Source organism: Mercenaria mercenaria, chromosome 2 (genome assembly GCF_021730395.1).
Source record: "Mercenaria mercenaria strain notata chromosome 2, MADL_Memer_1, whole genome shotgun sequence".
Taxonomy (NCBI): domain Eukaryota; kingdom Metazoa; phylum Mollusca; class Bivalvia; order Venerida; family Veneridae; genus Mercenaria; species Mercenaria mercenaria.
In genome coordinates this window covers 90142484-90161209 of record NC_069362.1, presented here as the reverse complement: position 1 = coordinate 90161209, position 18726 = coordinate 90142484, and the positions used below count along the sequence as shown (strand labels likewise).

At 36.6% G+C, this 18726-nt stretch overlaps 2 protein-coding genes across 3 annotated transcripts in view; one reads left to right on the top strand and one right to left on the bottom strand.

Moving 5' to 3' along the window:
• Window positions 1-2650, bottom strand: part of LOC128555273 (coiled-coil domain-containing protein 154-like) — a 91380-nt gene extending 88730 nt beyond the window's left edge. Inside the window, exon 1 of one of the 2 annotated variants that reach the window (XM_053537181.1) lies at window positions 2572-2650. In XM_053537181.1, the coding sequence (XP_053393156.1) occupies window positions 2572-2597 (26 nt within the window). In that variant the 5' untranslated portion in view covers window positions 2598-2650. The remainder of the gene's footprint in view (window positions 1-2571) is intronic. The other variant, XM_053537177.1, reaches the window with a different exon arrangement.
• Window positions 2651-2656: 6 nt separating this feature from the next.
• Window positions 2657-17215, top strand: LOC128555275 (glutamate-rich WD repeat-containing protein 1-like). The gene is made up of 6 exons (XM_053537187.1): window positions 2657-2879; window positions 5086-5366; window positions 6888-7098; window positions 9356-9498; window positions 10526-10723; window positions 11508-17215. The coding sequence occupies exons 1-6, from the start codon at window positions 2690-2692 to the stop codon at window positions 11817-11819; spliced, it is 1335 nt and encodes a 444-aa protein (XP_053393162.1). The 5' UTR covers window positions 2657-2689; the 3' UTR covers window positions 11820-17215.
• Window positions 17216-18726: the final 1511 nt, after the last annotated feature.

The following is an 18726-nucleotide window of genomic DNA, read 5'->3' as shown; positions in this document are numbered from 1 at the left end:
TCAAGTTCTGATTTTTAATACCTTGTACCTACTACACATTTTCACATCTGTTTTGTGATGGTTACTTTAAATTTACATCAATCTGCAGATTTCATATAACAATATTAACTTATATATTAACAGTAATTGTAAATAATTAAACCTCTTCCAAGACTGCTAGGCCCCTTTTCCTCCCAGACCCACCATCTTTAAAGTTAATGGTTATCTCCTTAAGCAAAATGTTGACTTCTTAATTACAGAGTGTGTACTCCAAGCTATTGCTGAATATTCTGTTCTAGCATTAAGGAGCATATAATATGAAAAGTCACATATCAGATGTTACAATTTCTGTTTGCTCTTGCTAGGAATTTCCTTGGAGGGTCCCCGGGCCCCCACCAGCAGAAGGGGATTCCCCCTTTCAAAAAAACCTAACTTTAAAACTGGTAAAGCTACATCCCTGATAGGCTCAAAATCCATCCTTTAATTTTGCAGGTATAATATATGTTCTTTTTCTAGTTGACACACTTAAGGTTAATACAAGATTTTACGCGACAATGAAAATACAAAGATTGTTGACAGTGTATGATTACCGCAGTTTCAAGAACTGCATGTTCAAAATACTCAGAGCTTCAAATGTATGTCAAAACTTTCTGTTTATGTACCTCAGTCATCCGTTATTTTTGCTTTAATGTCCTTTTAAATAAATATACAATGTCATACTGTATTACTGTATATAAATTATCAGCTAAAACATAATCTTATAACTGACAAAGGTGTTATATTAATGTGCACAAATAAGGGATTATGCCTTTAGAGCATCAGTAAGTTAATTTCTAACATCACTGACCATGTTTGAAGCACAAAAAGGGCAGTTTTCACTTTTGCAACTTTTTGTTAAAAAGTTGAAAAAGATATTCTCAAAGGCCATAAAAACGTTTAGGGTCAGGCCAAAAATTTAGTGTAGATCATGTCACGGTACGAACTTAGTCACGTTAGGGGAGAAGATGTGTCAGGCAGCCAGTTAGCTGAGAGTCGGTAGAGCACTCACCCTGTAAGCGAGAGGCCCCAGGTTCGAGCCCCGGACTGACTGCACATTTTTCTCACCCTGTGACATTTGGCGCCCAACACGAGAACGGGCATGCTTGCTTGGTCAGTCTTATGATGCATGCAATATCATATACCTCCAGAACTCGAAGACGAGTTTCCAATTTGTGGGGGTTATGTCACGGTACGCACTTGGTCACGTAAGGGGAGAATATGTGTCAGGCAGCTGGTTAGCTCAGTCGGTAGAGCACTTGCCCTGTAAGCGAGGGGTCCCGGGTTTGAGCTCTGGACTGACTGCACATTTTTCTCACCCTGTGACATTTGGCGCCCATGGGACTGTGGCATGCTTGCTTGGTCAGTCTTACGACGCATGCAATATTATATACCTCAGGAACTCGAGGATGAGTTTCCAATTTGTGGGGGTGTATGTCACGGTACGGACTTGGTCACGTTCGGGGTGAAAATGTGACAGGCAGCCGGTTAGCACCATTGTAAGCGAGGGGTCCCGGGTTTGAGCCCTGGACTGACTGCACATTTTTCTCACCCTGTGACAATCGGGATACCAGAAACAAACAATTTTTTCACGCCTAAACACATGCTTCAAACTTCACATGACATCAGGTTTGTCACAAGTGTTAGGGCACGAATGTTTTGGCTTGACACTGGTTTGGTAAATAAATGAGGTTAGGCCATAACTTAATGGATATTACCTAACACTAACCCTATGGTAGCCGGAATTAATCTGACTATCATGTGTCATTAACTTTGTTGTCAAAATAATTTTATGGTCAAATTGTTTTATATTTGCGACGGGCAATGTAACCGTCAAAACTTCGAAGGACCAAAATCATGAGGATATATTAAAATCAAAGTACACAGTCATGTAAAGTAATTGTTTTATCGCTTGCGCATATTGTCGTGTAGATGCAGTAAACATTAATCGTGAAGAGTACAAACATAGGTTTAAATCACCAGCAAATTTGTAATTTTGGAAATTTACCTAATTTTTATATAATTTTATAAATCAATGAGGACGAATTCAATCCCCTTTTGATACATACATGTTTATTTGAATTTATCTCACATGCGCAACAAATCAGCATTTAAGCCTAAATCGGCAGCGATGGAAATTTCATTGAAAATTTCATCCACTATTTTGATCTTTTGAGTGTTTGACGCGAGTGGAGATATTGCCCAGAAGAAAAACAACTCAATATTTCCTAGGATCGCATCAAACTAGTTGGACTAGTGTCATTTGCTAATGATTAGCAGTGTAAGTTGACATACAGCTGTGACTCCTATTAAAACGAGACTACCAGATATATTTATAGTAACGGGCTGTATCAGTAAAAATTAAATCTGTCATTATGAGCTCAACTGCAAGAAAATATTTCACTTGTTATAGATCATGCAGTAAGTTTCTGTGTATAACAGCGAAAATTCTACATTATAATGATCAAAAATGAAATAGAGAAATGAACTACATATACTGTGTTAGCAAATGTCATAATTAATTCACAAATTGACCTAATTTTGTTCCCAGTTTACCTTTCATTCCACACTTGCTCCGCCATATTGTTTATATGTATCGAAGGCAAAATCCGAAAATCCGATTGGATTATTACTGTACTCTGAAGGTCAAGGACATTTTAAAACCGGAAACAGCATGTCAGAAATGGATGAAAACATAAGCGAGGAAGAAATGGTCGAGGATGAAGATTCTGGGTCAGATATGGAAGAAGATGAAGATTACCAGGGTCCGAAAGAAGCTTATCTTCCTGGACAACCGTTGAAAGAGGACGAGGAACTTGTCTGCGATGAGTCGGCATATGTCATGTACCACCAAGCTCAAACAGGTGCTTTTCATATAGGACCTTTCATATAATTTTAGGCCAAGGCTATCCCCACGACGGTCGTGCCGATAATTTTCCTTATCCACACGACCGTCGTGCCGATTATTTTCATTATTTGAACGACAGTCGTGCCGATTATTTTCGTTACTCACACGGCGAAACATAATGGACATGATCGTCATGCAGATAAGAAAAATAATTATGACAGTCGTGCAAATAGACACTTCCATAATTTTAGCCGGCGGCTATGGGTCCGGTGACCAGACCTCTCTAGACCCGGAGTCTAGAGGTCCAGCTACCAGATCCCTAGACAACCCGTGTAGGGCTATCTAGAGGTCGAACATACAGGAAGAAGTTGTTGCTCCAAATTATACTCAGTGATAAATGCAAGCTACTGCCTGAAACTAAAACAGTGTATTTTATTATAAAGTTACTACAAATGTTTCCTTGCCACTGCTTGTAATTATGGGCTTATGGACATGATGGAATATACGGTATACAAAAATTGTAAAATTTTGAATCTGTCCGTAGAAAATATTCAGGCGCTTTATGTAGTAGTGTTAACTAGATATTTGAAGTTATATGTTTTATACACCCAGTGACAGTCATTTATTTACAAATCTATTACTTTTACTTTGTTAACTTTGTCTTTCTCTTAGAAATAGTAGGTGAAAAACTCAAAACTTATAACAAAGGTACACTTTTATACAAATTATAACTATTCAATTATCAGTTTTGGTCCAATTTTGATTCTGTAAAAGTGCTTTAAACTGAAAATAATTTCTTATTAGGAAAATCAAAACTTCACAATTAACAAATCACAGTGTATGTTTTACAGCTTTCAGAAACACAACATTTTTATTTTGCAACATAAATTTCTTGAAAAAAAATGGCCGTTTTAAGTCATATTATGCTATTTTCTTCATTCTAGATATAAAGTCAGGTATACAAAACCATACATTTCCAGAAAGCTTGGGTTATGAACTATACAAAAAACATTATTGTATTAAGTTCAAACACTGAGTTTGGAAGATAACAAATTCATAAAACAAAATATTCACTTTATCATGGCCAAGCCAATGTATCAACGCTATCTTGTTTGATAACTGGTATATTAATTCAGATTAGTTGTCCTTGTAATTTAATTGAACAAAATCAGATTCAAGTGGGATTGTCAGGAAAATCCTATAGTTCAATTGACAATTATAAATTTAATGTAAAAAGGAACGAAAGAAGAGTTGTTGTGAGTACTAATGTTGCACTTACTGTGTTGCCTGGTTTTTCATGGGAAAAGGAATATGCAATTGAATTTGTAAAATACCTAATTCAAAACATTATAATGCCTGTCAACATGTATTTGTTAATCTAAGATGTGCAATTTTTCATTTGATGCTTGAACTCAAAATCAAAGACTGAAGTCAGCAGCATTGAGATTCTAAGTTCAGCACGCTTAGTGTTTTTGCGTACTAAAATTTAATAGTTAAATAAACATTTTACTTTTTTCAATCTGTTAAATTCATATGCATGTATTCAAAATCTTCAAAATGTATATGATGTAGAAAACTGCATACTATGTTAGATTTTTTTAGTTATTAATCTTTACCCTGCTGAATTTCTAAAATGGAGTGGTCCATCACTCAGTTTTGGCAGTACCACTTATTATTCAAATGAGTGTTCACTGAAAATTTATGGACTGAATAGAGGACAGTGCAAACCATGATCAGTAGGTGCAGGCTGATCTTGGTCTGCACTGGTCGCAAAGGCAAAATCACTTGCTGCCAGCAGGCTAAAGGTAAAAAAACTGAAGCTGTAGGTTTTCTACTTGAATTTTAAGATTTCCAACAGATGATAAACTGATTGAAGTATTTAAATAGTTATGACAATCATGAAGTGAATTTCGAGAGAATACTTGGAAATATTTCGACCATCAAGCGGAGAGCCAAAAATGAAATCCAGTCACAGTCACTTCAAGGAATTGATTGAGGATTCAGTTAATGGATCTTGATGGAAACAAAAAGAAAACAGGGAGATAAACAAAAAGGAGCTTGGCAAATGTTAACAATATATAACTGGTAATCATTTTAGGGGGCACAAGGACTTATGGGTATTTTAGAATATAGTTACTAGAAAGTGGATTGTGGATCCATTCTTTTCTAAGCTTGTTTTGTTGAAGTTTTATCAGTTTTTGTATCCTTTCTTTTTTGGCTAGGTGCACCATGTCTGAGTTTTGATGTCTTGCAAGACAGCCTTGGAGAGAACAGAGAGGAGTTTCCACTCACATGTTATATTGCAGCGGGAACACAGGCACAGAGAGGCAAGTCAAACCACCTGATTGTGATGAAAATGAGCTCTATGAATCGTACAGGTAAAGCTAAAGATGTAGAGGATGATGAAGATGATGAGGAAAGCAGTGAAAGTGAGGGCGAAGATGAGCCAGAACTGGAAACAGCTGTCCTAAACCATCCTTCAGGATCTATAAATAGAATAAGGGTAAATTTTGTATCTATTGAAGTTTTGATTTAAAGCCTGCCGCTAATAATAATAGTATACGGATTCTGTTGAGCAAAGAAAGTGACTGGGATTGACTTTGTTAGAAGCTTGTTGCATTGAAGAGACTGGTTTACTTAAAAAGTCTAGTCTAGTTGGAAAGAAAACACCAGACTTTGTAGAGAGTGTAATTTGTCATTGTGTTAACTGTTTATAAACAGAGATTATGCACTTGTTAAACATTTTTAGCTCATCTGATTTTTTGAAAAAAAATGATGAGTTATTGTCATCACTTGAGCGGTTGTCGGCGTTGCCTGGTTAAGTTTTATGTTTAGGTCAGCTTTTCTCCTAAACTATCAAAGCTATTGCTTTGAAACTTGGAATACTTGTTCACCATCATAAGCTGACCCTGTATAGCAAGAAACATAACTCCATCTTGCTTTTTGCAAGATTTATGGCCCCTTTTGTACTTAGAAAATATCAGATTTCTTGGTTAAGTTTTATGTTTAGGTCAATTTTTCTCCTAAACTATCAAAGCTATTGCTTTGAAACTTGGAATACTTGTTCACCATCATAAGCAGACCCTGTACATCAAGAAACATAACTCCATCTTGCTTTTTGCAAGAATTATTGCCCCTTTTGGACTTAGAAAATCAGTTTTCTTGGTTAAGTTTTATGTTTAGGTCAGCTTTAATCCTAAACTATCAAAGCTATTGCTTTAAAACTTGCAACACTTGGTCACCATCATAGGCTGACCCTGTACAGCAAGAAACATAACTCCATCCTGCTTTTTGCAAGATTTATGGCCCCTTTTGGACTTAGAAAATATCAGATTTCTTGGTTAAGTTTTATGTTTAGGTAAACTTTTTCTCTTAAACTATCAAAGCTATTGCTTTGAAACTTGTAACACTTGTTCACCATCATAAGCTGACCCTGTACAGCAAGCAACATAACTCCATCCTGCTTTTTGCAATAATTATTGCCCCTTTTGGACTTAGAAAAATCATTTTCTTGGTTGAATATTATGTTTAAGTCAACTTTTCTCATAAACTATCAAAGCTATTGCTTTAAAACTTGCAACAGTTTTTCACCATCATAAGTGGACACTGTACATCAAGAAACATAACTCTATCCTGCTTTTTGCAAGAATGATGGCCCTTTTTAGACTTAGAAAATCATGGGTAGGACAATATTTCTATTATACAAAAAAAATCAGATGAGCGTCAGCACCCGCAAGGCGGTGCTCTTGTTTGTACTAGGAGTGCTCTTTACACATTGACTGTCTTCTGGTTTTACCAATCTTTTGTTTAATCGTAGTTAAATATATAAATTTTGCTCAAGATCAGTACATGTAAATTGAGCACATCCAGTTAGTTCAACTTGTAGTTTTAACATTAATTCCTATATTTCTTGCTATATTTTTTGAAATGTGGTTGGCATAGATTCATAGAAATCAGCCTACAGTAATAAATATAAAAGAAAAAAAAAATTATATGACTATGAAAAATAGTGGTATGACTTCAGGCTACGCAGTACAATGGTAAAACAGTAGCAGCAACATGGTCAGATAAGGGCAAAGTTCACATCTGGGACCTTTCACGACCCCTTCAGGCTGTAGATGATCCAAATGTTATGAGTGCTTACACAAGAAATGAAGAATCCCCAGAAGCAATATTTACATTTACTGGTCACCAAGTAGAAGGATATGCTATGGACTGGGCACAGACATCCCCAGGTAATATATAATTTGGAAAATTGGAAAGAAAATGTCTTCTTTTGTAGGGAGACGTATGCCTTGTTTTAGTTTATGCGATCAAAATACAGGGGGACTCTTTGAGTGTGTGGTTAAGGTCTTGGATGATATGTTATTTATTCCTTGTAAGTTGCAAAATTTTACTCAGTCAGCTACTTGCATAGTTATAGTTGTTAAATATCCAGGGTCCTAATTAGTTGCTTCTGACCACAACTTTGAAATAGACCCATGGCAAGGCTGTATTTTGAGACAGGTCTTATGGTCAGTTTTAGTAACCTTTGAATCAGGAATATAATTCTGTTAAATACAGCATAAAATTAATGTTTTATAGAACAGAAATGTTTAAAAGAATGGCTTGATCCCAGCATTTAATATGTAGATCTAATTTTTAAAAGAAGAAAATAAGAATAAGAATAGATCACTTAAAAGAGGTCTGGTGGGTCTCTATGGCGGCATGATTAAGCACGGCAACATATAAGCTGCGTATTTGCATAAATACCCAATCAAATTGCAAAGTACGCAATAGAATTTTCTTTTAATGCCTATTAAAACTCATATATATGTAGAATCAAAATATTCAATTCTCATCCGATGCATGTGTATCATCATATATGTCCAGCAGACTTTAAGTTGATGCTCGTTGTATCTCTATGCACTATGGTGTCAATATGTGGAAAAGAAAGCAAATTCATGGTGACTTAAAAGCAAAAAAAAAACACAACAGCTAAACTGTCATAACTCACTACTTTCATAGTAGTCAACTTCAGTTGAAAAACGGGATGTGAAAAGTATTTTGAATGACATTTTTTACACAGTTGAACGGTGTATTATTTGCATTAAATAAGAATATTGACAAGAAATTTGCGCATTTTGGCGATGGTGTCAATAAAATACTTAAGTGAATGGACAAGTAGGTATCCGTGGCTGCACAAAAACTGTGTACAAGACATGTGAATAGTTTAACCAAACACACAAAAAAGTCATAGTGATCAAGTAACGTTGATTATGTCCCCCCCACTGGGGGAGACATATTGTTTTTGCCCTGTCCATCCGTCCGTACGTCACACTTCATTTCCGATCAATAACTGGAGAACCATTTGACCTAGAACCTTCAAACTTCATATGATGGTAGGGCTGCTGGAGTAGACGACCCCTATTGTTTTTGGGGTCACTCCATCAAAGGTCAAGGTCACAGGAGCCTGAACATTGAAAACCATTTCCTGTCAATAACTTTAGAACCACTTGACCCAGAATGTTGAAACTTCATAGGATGATTGGTCATGCAGAGTAGATGACCCCTATTGATTTTGGGGTCACTCTGTTAAAGGTCAAGGTCACAGGGGTCTGAACATTGAAAACCATTTCCGATCAATAACTTGAGAACCACTTGACACAGAATGTTGAAACTTCATAGGATGATTGTTCATGCAAAGTAGATAGCCCCTATTGATTTTGGGGTCACTGTATTAAAGGTCAAGGTCACAGGGGCCTAAACATGGAGAACTGTTTCTGGTCAGTAACTTGAGAACCACTTGACCTAGTATGTTGAAACTTCATAGGATGATTGATCATTCAAAGTAGATGACCACTATTGATTTTGGAATCCCTCTGTTAAAGGTCAAGGTCACAGTGGCCTGAACATGGAAAACCTTTTCCGATCACTTGGGGTCACTTGATCAAAGGTCAAGGTCACAGGAGCCTGAACAATAACTTGAGAACCACTAGGCCCAGAATGTTGAAACTTAGTGGGATGACTGGACATGCCAAATAGATGATCCCTATTGCAGCCAACCATCAGTGTCTCTTTGACTTTCTCTCATGTCCCCTATTGACTTCTTCTTGCCTATTCGACTATGCACTGGGGAAAACTGGTGCGTTTTTACAAAAGCATCTTCTAGTTTTGTTTATTTTTATCTGCTATAGTTTCTTTCATGTTGAAAGCAGACCCCGTTGAAATGCATGGATCTGTTGCTCTGCTTCAGATCACTTGCACCTCACCACTATTGGTTCAAAACCTCACTTGGGTTGTAGAAATCTTTCATGAAACATAGACATCCAGCTGTTCTATGGAAGATTATTAGATCTATCCTGGTTGTCGTCTGTGCCTCAAATAATGCTGAGACAGGCACCTGGGGTTTTCTTCTACTATCTAAAGCTGTGTTGTTATGGTGTTAAACCCACAAATAAAAATGAGAATTGTGTATCTTGTTAAACTTATTAAAATGTTTTGTCTTTAAAGGTAGACTGTTAACAGGTGATTGTAAGAAGAATATACATTTATGGACTCCACAAGAGGGAGGGAAGTGGCAGGTTGACCAGCGGCCCTTCAGTGCTCACTCATCATCAGTAGAGGATGTTCAGTGGTCTCCAAATGAAGATAATGTAAGATATTGTTTTTTACCTTCAGAGATCTGTAGATATAGTACTTCACCTGAAGTATTTCACTCTATAAGACAAGACATGATCCTTGACAGTGTAACATTTTGATATGTGTAAGGGTCTGAAATTCTGTGTCACACATAGCTCAATCAGTACATGACCTGGAGTCATGAAACAAGAGTTGTTATTCAGTATGTAAAGTTAAGCACCTCGGGTTTTATTTGGGATGTCACTTAGGCGGACTAGAGTTATGGTCCTTGACTTAATGAAAAAAAATGTTAAAGAGCCTAAAAGGTTGTGTCATATGTATCTCAGAAAATATTTGACCTAGAGTTAGGAATGATATCATTCAGCATGTGAAGTTTTGCACCTGGGGTTTTGTTTGGGATTTCACTCAGAAAGAATGAGTAATGGTCTCTGACTTAGTAAACAAAATATGCATCAAGCCTAAAAGAATGTGTTGCAAATATCTCCAAAACAATATAACTTAGTAATGAAACCTTATACGATTTTGTAATATAACACTTGAAGCTATGCACCTGTGTTTCTGTTTAGGATTTCACTCGACTAGACCAGAGTTATGGTCCTTGACTAAAGGGCCAAAAAGTTTGTGCCACATGTATCCCAAAAAGTATTTTAGTATAAGAGTCATGAAACTTTATAAGATTGCTACTCAGCATGTGAAATTGGGGACCTGGGGTTTTGTTAAGGATTTACTGGCAACAAGTAACATATGACCATACCAGTGACAGGAAGTGGGGACACAAGTGTCCTACAGACACATGTCTAGCTTAAACAAATGTTTACATCTATCTTCCATTTGGAAGAAACCTACAGATTATTTATTTTCCTTTGTCAGTTTCAACATTTTAATTTTTTTGTCCTTTTTTGACCTGGTCTTGACCAGTCATGAGATTTTCAAAGAAATGAATATTTTGAAATGCTTAGATGTTACTTTCACTGACAAGCAGGAAAACTATGATTAATTAATGTTTTCAGCTTTCAATCTGATTTTCCCTTATTTCTTCAGGTATTTGCCTCATGTTCAGTTGACAAAAGTATTAGGATATGGGATTGTAGAGCTGCCCCCAGCAAGGCATGTATGCTGACGACAGAAGATGCTCATGATAGGGATATTAATGTTATACACTGGAATAAAGGTGAACCATTCCTGGTCTCGGGCGGAGATGATGGAATACTAAAAGTCTGGGACTTAAGACAGTTTCAGGTAGAAGAAATTAAAAGTTGAATTTTAACTTGAACTGTAGATGGACTAGAGGTAGATAATTAATCTTCCATTTCATCAATTTTTAAAATAGTTTCATTCAGTAGTTTCTTGATTTCTAGGGCTTCTGTGGTTAAGGTTATGGGCCTTGAAATCACTTGTCCATCACAGAAACTGTCAGGATTTTGAATATCTTGCTTGGTTTGTAAAATTCTTCTGTGTTGGGGAGCAATTCAGCTGGCTTTCCAAGGGTCAGCAATTTTGCAGGTGCTTGAAATACTGGGTATAGTGACACCTTAGATTTTCCTTTTTTGTTGAAGCTTAGAAGGTCTTAATATGTCCTAAAGATTATTAGTGTATGTGTGACTTAAAACTTCCACAGCACTGAAGTTTTAAGTCCCATCTACTTACCTTAACAAGGAATATGCTGATCTACAGATCACAAGGTTGTGAGTTTGGTCTCCGTGAAAGGCTTGTGTTCTCTGAGGTGATTTGATAAAGAATATTGTGTCTGAAGTGAAGTCTCCCATCTGTGATTCATATGGAGAAGATAGCAGTTTCTTAAGAACAGGTTTGTACTGGTACAGAATCCAGGAACATTGGTTAGCTCAAGTACCCACTATTATATCACTGAAATACTGTAGAAAATGTCTCTACACCTAAAACAAAAAAAAATGCATGAAGAAAAAATGACAAGATAGCATTTGAGTAGCTTAGTGTGTACAAAACACTATATATCTATAGAAATGCCTGATACTGTTACATCAGTTTTATTCTATATTTACAGCATGGCAAAGCAGCTGCTTTGTTTAAACATCACACAGCACCAATCACCTCAGTAGAATGGCATCCAACAGACAGTTCAGTGTTTGCTGCTGCAGGTTCTGATGACCAAATCTCTTTGTGGGATCTTGGTGTTGAAAAAGACTCTGAAGCAGCTGGTACCTCAGAGACGGAACCGGAAGTTCCAGCACAGTTGTTGTTTATTCACCAAGGACAGACTGACATTAAGGAGTTACACTGGCATAAACAGTTACCTGGTGTTATATTAAGTACAGCTCACAGTGGTTTTAATGTGTTTAGAACAATCAGTGTATGAGAAAAGGTGGGAGACATAAACTTTGTGTTGCAGAAAAGGCTCAGAAGGCTAGTTTAGTCAGAACTGATGAAAAAAGAATCTTCTAAAGTTCATCAAAATGTGATAATGACTTTTCGTGCGAAGTATTGGGCATGGACTTACAGATCAATTTTTTAATGACATTAATGAATTGGACTTGATGAATATCTAGAAAACACTTCACCCTCAAACATTGGATTTTTAGCTCACCTGTCACATAGTGACAAGGTGAGCTTTTGTGATTGCCCTTTATCCGTCCACCCGTCACCTGTCTGTTCACAATTTCTTATGAACACGATAGAGATCACAACTTGTACTGGCATAATATCTCGGTTCCTTTTAAAACCTGCTAAGATCCCATCATGGGTTGCAGAGTTAGGGCCTCTTGAAGGGTCAAAATTTGCTATTTTGGCTTGTGAACACAATAGAAACCACATTTAGCAATCAATTTTAATCAAACTTGCACACAACTTGTATTGGCATAATATCTCGGTTCTTTACGAATAATGGCCAGATCCAGTCATGGGTTCCAAAGCTTTTGCAGCCATATGGAGACTTCATTTTATGGTTTGATTTGATACAAACTTCAAAATATTTTACACAACAAAAGATCTTGGATATCATGATGAATCCATCAGATTCAATCATAGGTTCAACTTCCGGAGTTACAGCCCCTGATTGACCCCTGAAAGAGCCAAAATTTGTTAATTTTTACCTTGTGGACACGATAGAAGTAACATTTTACATTCAGTTTTAACCACACTTACACACAACTTCAGTCACAATAAGATCTTGGTTCCTTTTGTAAACCGGCTAGATTTCATTATGGGTTCTAGAGTTACTGCCCCTGTAAGTGACAAAATTTTCAATTTTGGTCCTTTCAGCCATAAAGCGGTTTCTTTTATGCTTTGATTTGATACAAACTTGCACAGAATGTTTATCTTGGTGATTTTAAGACAGGTTCGAAACTGGGTCATGTGGGGTCAAAAACTAGGTCACCAGGTCAAATCAAATGAAAAGCTTATTAACAGTCTAGCACTCTTCACGAAACTTGGTAAGAATGTTTCTCTTGATAGTTCCTAGGCCAAGTTCGAAACAGGGTCATGTGGGTCAAAAACTAAATCACCACTCATCAAAGGAAAAGTTTGTTAACACTGTAGATGCCACATTTATGACCGTATCTTCATGAAACTAGAATGTTTATCTTGATTATTCCAAGGCCATGTTTAACAGGTGACTGATAAAGGGTCATCAGCTCATTTGAGCACAGAATGCTATGTGAGCTATTGTGATCACTCACTGTCCGTTTTCTGTCCTTCAACATTTTCCTCCGAACAGCATCTCCTCTGAAGCTGATGAAATCTTGATGTTCCTTGGGTGATCTTCTTCCAGAATTGTTCAGACAGTTTCTCTTGGTTGCATACACGGGTTGCCAGAGCTAAAAGCAGAAAAATCTTCAGACGACATCTACTCTTAAACCACGTGTCCAATTTGGAACCGTTTCAAACAAATGGTCTGTCTGTTACCCTCTGCCGTGTTCAAATTATTCCTATTTGTCGAAAAGTGTGTGGTCACTTTTCCCTACATGTTCATACGAGGGGTGTTCAATAAATACCTGAAAAAGTACTCTCAATTCTTCATGTAGCATCAAATGAGACATTGTTAATAATCCCTTGCACTTGTTGAGAGTTTCAAGCAAGAGGTGTCAGAAAAGTTACCACAAGGATAACTGGCTTGTGGCAGCCAAGCATTCATAGCGACGTTGCTTTTTGATCCTTCGATGTCGGCTCTTCCTATCATTGCGAAGCAGAATTCGCCAAGCGTTACAAATCATTTAAAACATTTTCATTCCTATTCACAGTTAAAACATTACTCAGTTTGTCTGCAGTTTATGCACGGTACTGCAGTCAGTCACACGTGCTTCAACTGGAGCTCCTAAGTTAGAAATACAAAATAGCATAACGGTCTTTTTTGTGACTATAAAAAGCGAGGATAACGAGAATAGCTGAAATAAAATGAAATTGTCTTTGAAATTTGTTGGCCAACTTCTACCTTCCTGCTAGCATTTAAATCACAGTAATTGACATGTTGTCATGGCATGTAGTTGCCGTACTTGCTGAATATTGGAAAAAATGCATTACCTTATCAACTTGACATTCTATGCCACGCTACAGTAACCACAGGAACGTTTGACGCTCAAGTACAGACATATAAATGAAATATGTATATAATGTAGATTAGGAATACTGAGTTGATGTCAAAACTATATTGTATTTGAATAAATAATAAGTAAATGCTAGTCCCTATGGCAATGTCACGTGATGTCATCCAGCCCAATTTTGTTTTATTTTACATTCGCTAAACATTACTTGCCACATACCTACTTTTCAAGATACCTTTTCTTAAATATGGTGAATATTGATGTGAAGTATAGGCATTATGCCAGTAACGTCAAATTTTAAATATGACATCATTAAAATGTTTGACATGCATATTGTGTTGGTCATAGCCTGAAAATCAGTGTTGAACAGAGACATGAGGTAACGTTTTGTGATTTGAATCGAAAATCAAGGAAAGATAGAAATGCTATGCTGCCAAAGGTATATATTTACAAAATAAAGCTAAGAAATGAAGGCTAATACATTTTAGTTTATGTATACCAAAAATCATCAAGATCTGAGATGTTGCCGATATTTGGGTGGAAAGTAGCAACCTACCTTAAAGTGTTCAAGAGAATATTGCTGACGACTCATGGTACTGACATGAAAAATAACGTTCAGTCACGTTTTATAAATTAAAACGCTCTTTGATAAGGCATCACAGTTCAGCATCCAGTTTCTTCAATACGACAGGAATATCATAATCATATGAACAATATTTATTTATTTGTAGGAAGGTGTATTTAATGGTGATAAACGTTGAACCAATGGTAATCAGGAGTTGTATTGATTAATTATATGTGATATGACAGCGTCATTTTGACGTTGGGCCACTTTTGAGGCAGTGACATTGCCTAGGAGACAACAAATAAATATTGTGCATGTTCTAAAATCTATTATTAAGATATTCTCATTAAATATTCTCATATCCGTCATATTTTCAAATTTAAGCAAAATGGGAACAGAAAAATGAAGATATGAGAGCAATTTTCCGAGCATTTATTGAGCACCCCATCGTAGTTGAAACTTTAAAAATCTTCTTTTCTTATGTGAAACTTCTGACCTGATTTTAAAATAATTTCACAGAAATGGTCCTTATGTAACCCTTTAGCAAGATCGAAAAACATGGCCAACAGGGGGCGTGGTCACTTTTTCCCTATATGTGTACAATAGAAACTTAAAAAATTTCCTTGTCAGAAACTGCTAGCCCAGTTTTAAAATAATTTAAACATATGTTTCATGGGTAACCCTTTACGAAGATTGTAAAAATTATGGTAGCCTATGGCTGTGATCATCTTTCCCTATCACTATGTATAGGAAATTTAAAAATCTTCTTGTTGTTAATGTCTCCTAGTATCCTATGTCATCATTCACCCAACCTCTTAACCGATCCCCCGCCATCACCCAGGCACTCACACACAAACCCTCCCCCCCCCAACCCCCTACACACACACACACATACTTCTTTAGTAGAAACTTATGAAATATTCTTGACGCTATTTCAAAATAATTTCGCAGACATTTTCCTTTCATGACCATCTACTCCAACTCGTCACCTTAGCGCAAAAAGTGAATAAGTCCTTCTTTAAGTCAATGCAGTTATCCACTTCTTGCACTGAGGTGACGAACTGTTCATGCAAGCAATGTAACTCAGGTGAGCAAACTAGGGCCATCATAGCTCATTTTTTCATGATGACTCATATTGGACAAAAGTCAATAAATCTAGGGTCATAAATATATGTTAAATGAAATTCTGGCAGTTACTTCGACTTGATTATGTTTGTTAATGGATCAGGGCTCCGGAAATTTTGATAACTTAATCGGTCCGAAATGAAAATCCTGACATCGGTGCTACCCCACCCACCGCATTCCCAATATTACATATTTTGTAAAACGTGATAGTGTAAAGAAATAAGCATGTCATGCATTAAAACTGAGTTACCGGTCACCGGGTGTTTCCATACAATGAAGACAGTTATTCAGTGTTATGTGTGATCGTAACTTTGTTTAAATTTCGATGTTTTTCCGAGAAAATACTTGTAAGGATAAAATTACCGAGGCATTGACACCGTGTGCGTAACTAGTCTAAAAGCCAACGCATGTGACCGGTACCGTATACACGGCAGATACATTGTGATGTTTCCTCATTCTTTGACGGAATTCTATAAGATACAATGCGTCAAAGTTAATTACACGACACATATTCTCTGCTAAACAGTCTCAGTATTTTAAGAATACTCTGCGGGGACCGAATGTGTACGTTATATGAATGCAGAGATCGAATTTCCCGCATGTATAGTACCAAAAGGTCACGCATGTTGACCACGGATATTTCATTTCACTTATGTTGTACTTTAATAAGCAACTACATTTTATAAAGTTATATGTTCTCTTCTGATGTAAACAAAATTTCATTTTGAAACGTTTTTTAAAAGACCGATTTGATAAACTTCGCCACCCCAGTTCTCTTTATCATTCGTGTTGCCAGTCCATTTTTTTTTTCTTTTTCTTTTTTGCACAGTCGGGTTGCAAAGACGATTTTCTGCACTTGTTTCAACTGGAGCCCCAACAAATGAATCTTGTAATTTTTTCAAATCAAGTAATTATAAAAAATATTTTGATCGGTTTTCGGTGTGATGTCACATTAAATCAAATGTACAATTATAGCTCTTTGATTAAATGCAGTGACCATTTGTTTTTTACCGTGATCAAACATAGCCTTTTGAAATAAACCATCCGTCGGATTCTAAATAAAAGAAGTGGATCCCCGTCGAAATGATTTGGATCCGATCAGACATATTTGGAAACCAGTCAAAAATGTCCATTGCAGTCGGCTGTCTGCAAACATTAAAGGATGTGCCGCGCGAGCACTGATTGCGTCACATGCTAATTACGGACCAATTATCAAAGTGACAATCAGACCGTTTGACACGTTTATTGATTATCTGAGGGTGCGACCAACAATATCCTGCTTGGCAGTAGATGGTGTATTGAGATAATAATATAATGAGATATCAGACCGAAATTTATACTTTTCTCCATTTTTACAGGACCGATTTTTTTCGTTTTTTCACTTCATGAATCGGTCTGAAAAGTCAAAAATCGGTCCAAAACCGACAAATCGGCAAATTTCCGAAGCCCTGTAATGGATGAACTTGTATACATGTACCTGTTTAAGACATAACAAAATAAAACAGAATAAAATGTTACAGTCATGTGGTTCATGTACTTAAAACATAAATATGTACTTCATTCCCAAAGGGAAAGTACTCTGAGCCTAATATGTCTTCAGTTTATGCCCCTCTTTAAAGCAAATGGGGTATATTTTTAGCTCACCTGAGCACGAAGTTACAACAATTTTACTGTTAACATTCTAGAGGTCACATTTTTGGCCCAATCTTAATGAAACTTGGTCAGAATGTTACCCTCAATAAACTCTTGGATGAGTTTGATACTGGGTGATCTGTGGTCAAAAACTAGGTCACCAGGTCAAATCAAAGGAAAAGCTTGTTAACACTCTAGAGGTCACAATTTTGGCCCAATCTTAATGAAACTTGGTCAGAATGTTACCCTCAATAAAATCTTGGACGAGTTCAATATTTGGTCTTCTGGGTCAAAAACTAGGTCACTAGGTCATATCAAAGAAAAAACTTGTTAACACTCTAGAGGTCACAATTTTGGCCCAATCATAATGAAACTTGGTCAGAATGTTACCCTTAATAAAATCTTGGACGCGGTTAATATTGGGTCATCTGGGGTAAAAAACTAGGTCACCAGGTCAAATCAGAGGAAAAGCTTGTTAACACTCTAGAGGTCACATTTATGACTGTATCTTCATGAAACTTAGTCAGACTGTTAATCTTGATGATCTTCAGTGAAAGTTCGAATCTGGATCATATGGGGTCAAAAACTAGGTCACCTGGTCAAATCAAAGGAAAAGCTAGTTAACACTTTAGAGACCACATTTATGACCATATCTTAATGAAACTTGGTCAGAATGTTAATCTTGATGATCTTTAGGTCAATAGGTCAGGTGAGCGATACATGGCCTTCATGGCCCTCTTGTTCTGAGTTGTTACCAGTTATAAAACTGCTGTGGAAGTGAAACAGGGTCTGTACTGTTCTGTGTTGTTATCAGTTATAGAACTGCAGTGAAAGTATAACAGGGACTGTACTGTTCTGTGTTGTTCCCAATTACAGAACTGCAGTGGAAGTATAACAGGGTTTATACTGTTCTGTGTTGTTCCCAATTGTAGAACTGCAGTGGAAGTATAACAGGGTCTATACTGTTCTGTGTTGTTATCAATTATAGAACTGCAGTGGAAGTATAAAAGGGTCTATAATGTTCTGTGTTGTTCCCAATTATAGAACTTCAGTGGAAGTATAACAGGGTCTATACTGTTTTGTGTTGTTATCAATTATAGAACTGCAGTGAAAGTATAACAGGGTCTATAATGTTCTGTGTTGTTCCCAATTATAGAACTGCAGTGAAAGTATAACAGATACTGTTCTGTGTTGTTCCCAATTATAGAACTGCAGTGGAAGTATAACAGGGTCTATACTGTTCTGTGTTGTTATCAATTATAGAACTGCAGTGGAAGTATAACAGGGTCTATACTGTTCTGTGTTGTTATCAATTATAGAGAAGCAGTGGAAATATAACAGGGTCTATACTGTTCTGTGTTGTTCCCAATTATAGAACTGCAGTGAAAGTATTACAGGGTCTATAA

What these genes read in the sequence shown, in the direction of transcription:
- LOC128555275 (XM_053537187.1), top strand. Translation starts at nt 2,690, where the DNA reads ATGTCAGAAATGGATGAAAACATAAGCGAGGAAGAAATGGTCGAGGAT. An exon ending in GTACCACCAAGCTCAAACAG is followed by an intron (nt 2,880 to 5,085) that starts GTGCTTTTCATA and finishes TTTTTTGGCTAG; the next exon opens with GTGCACCATGTCTGAGTTTT. An exon ending in GGTCTCCAAATGAAGATAAT is followed by an intron (nt 9,499 to 10,525) that starts GTAAGATATTGT and finishes TTATTTCTTCAG; the next exon opens with GTATTTGCCTCATGTTCAGT.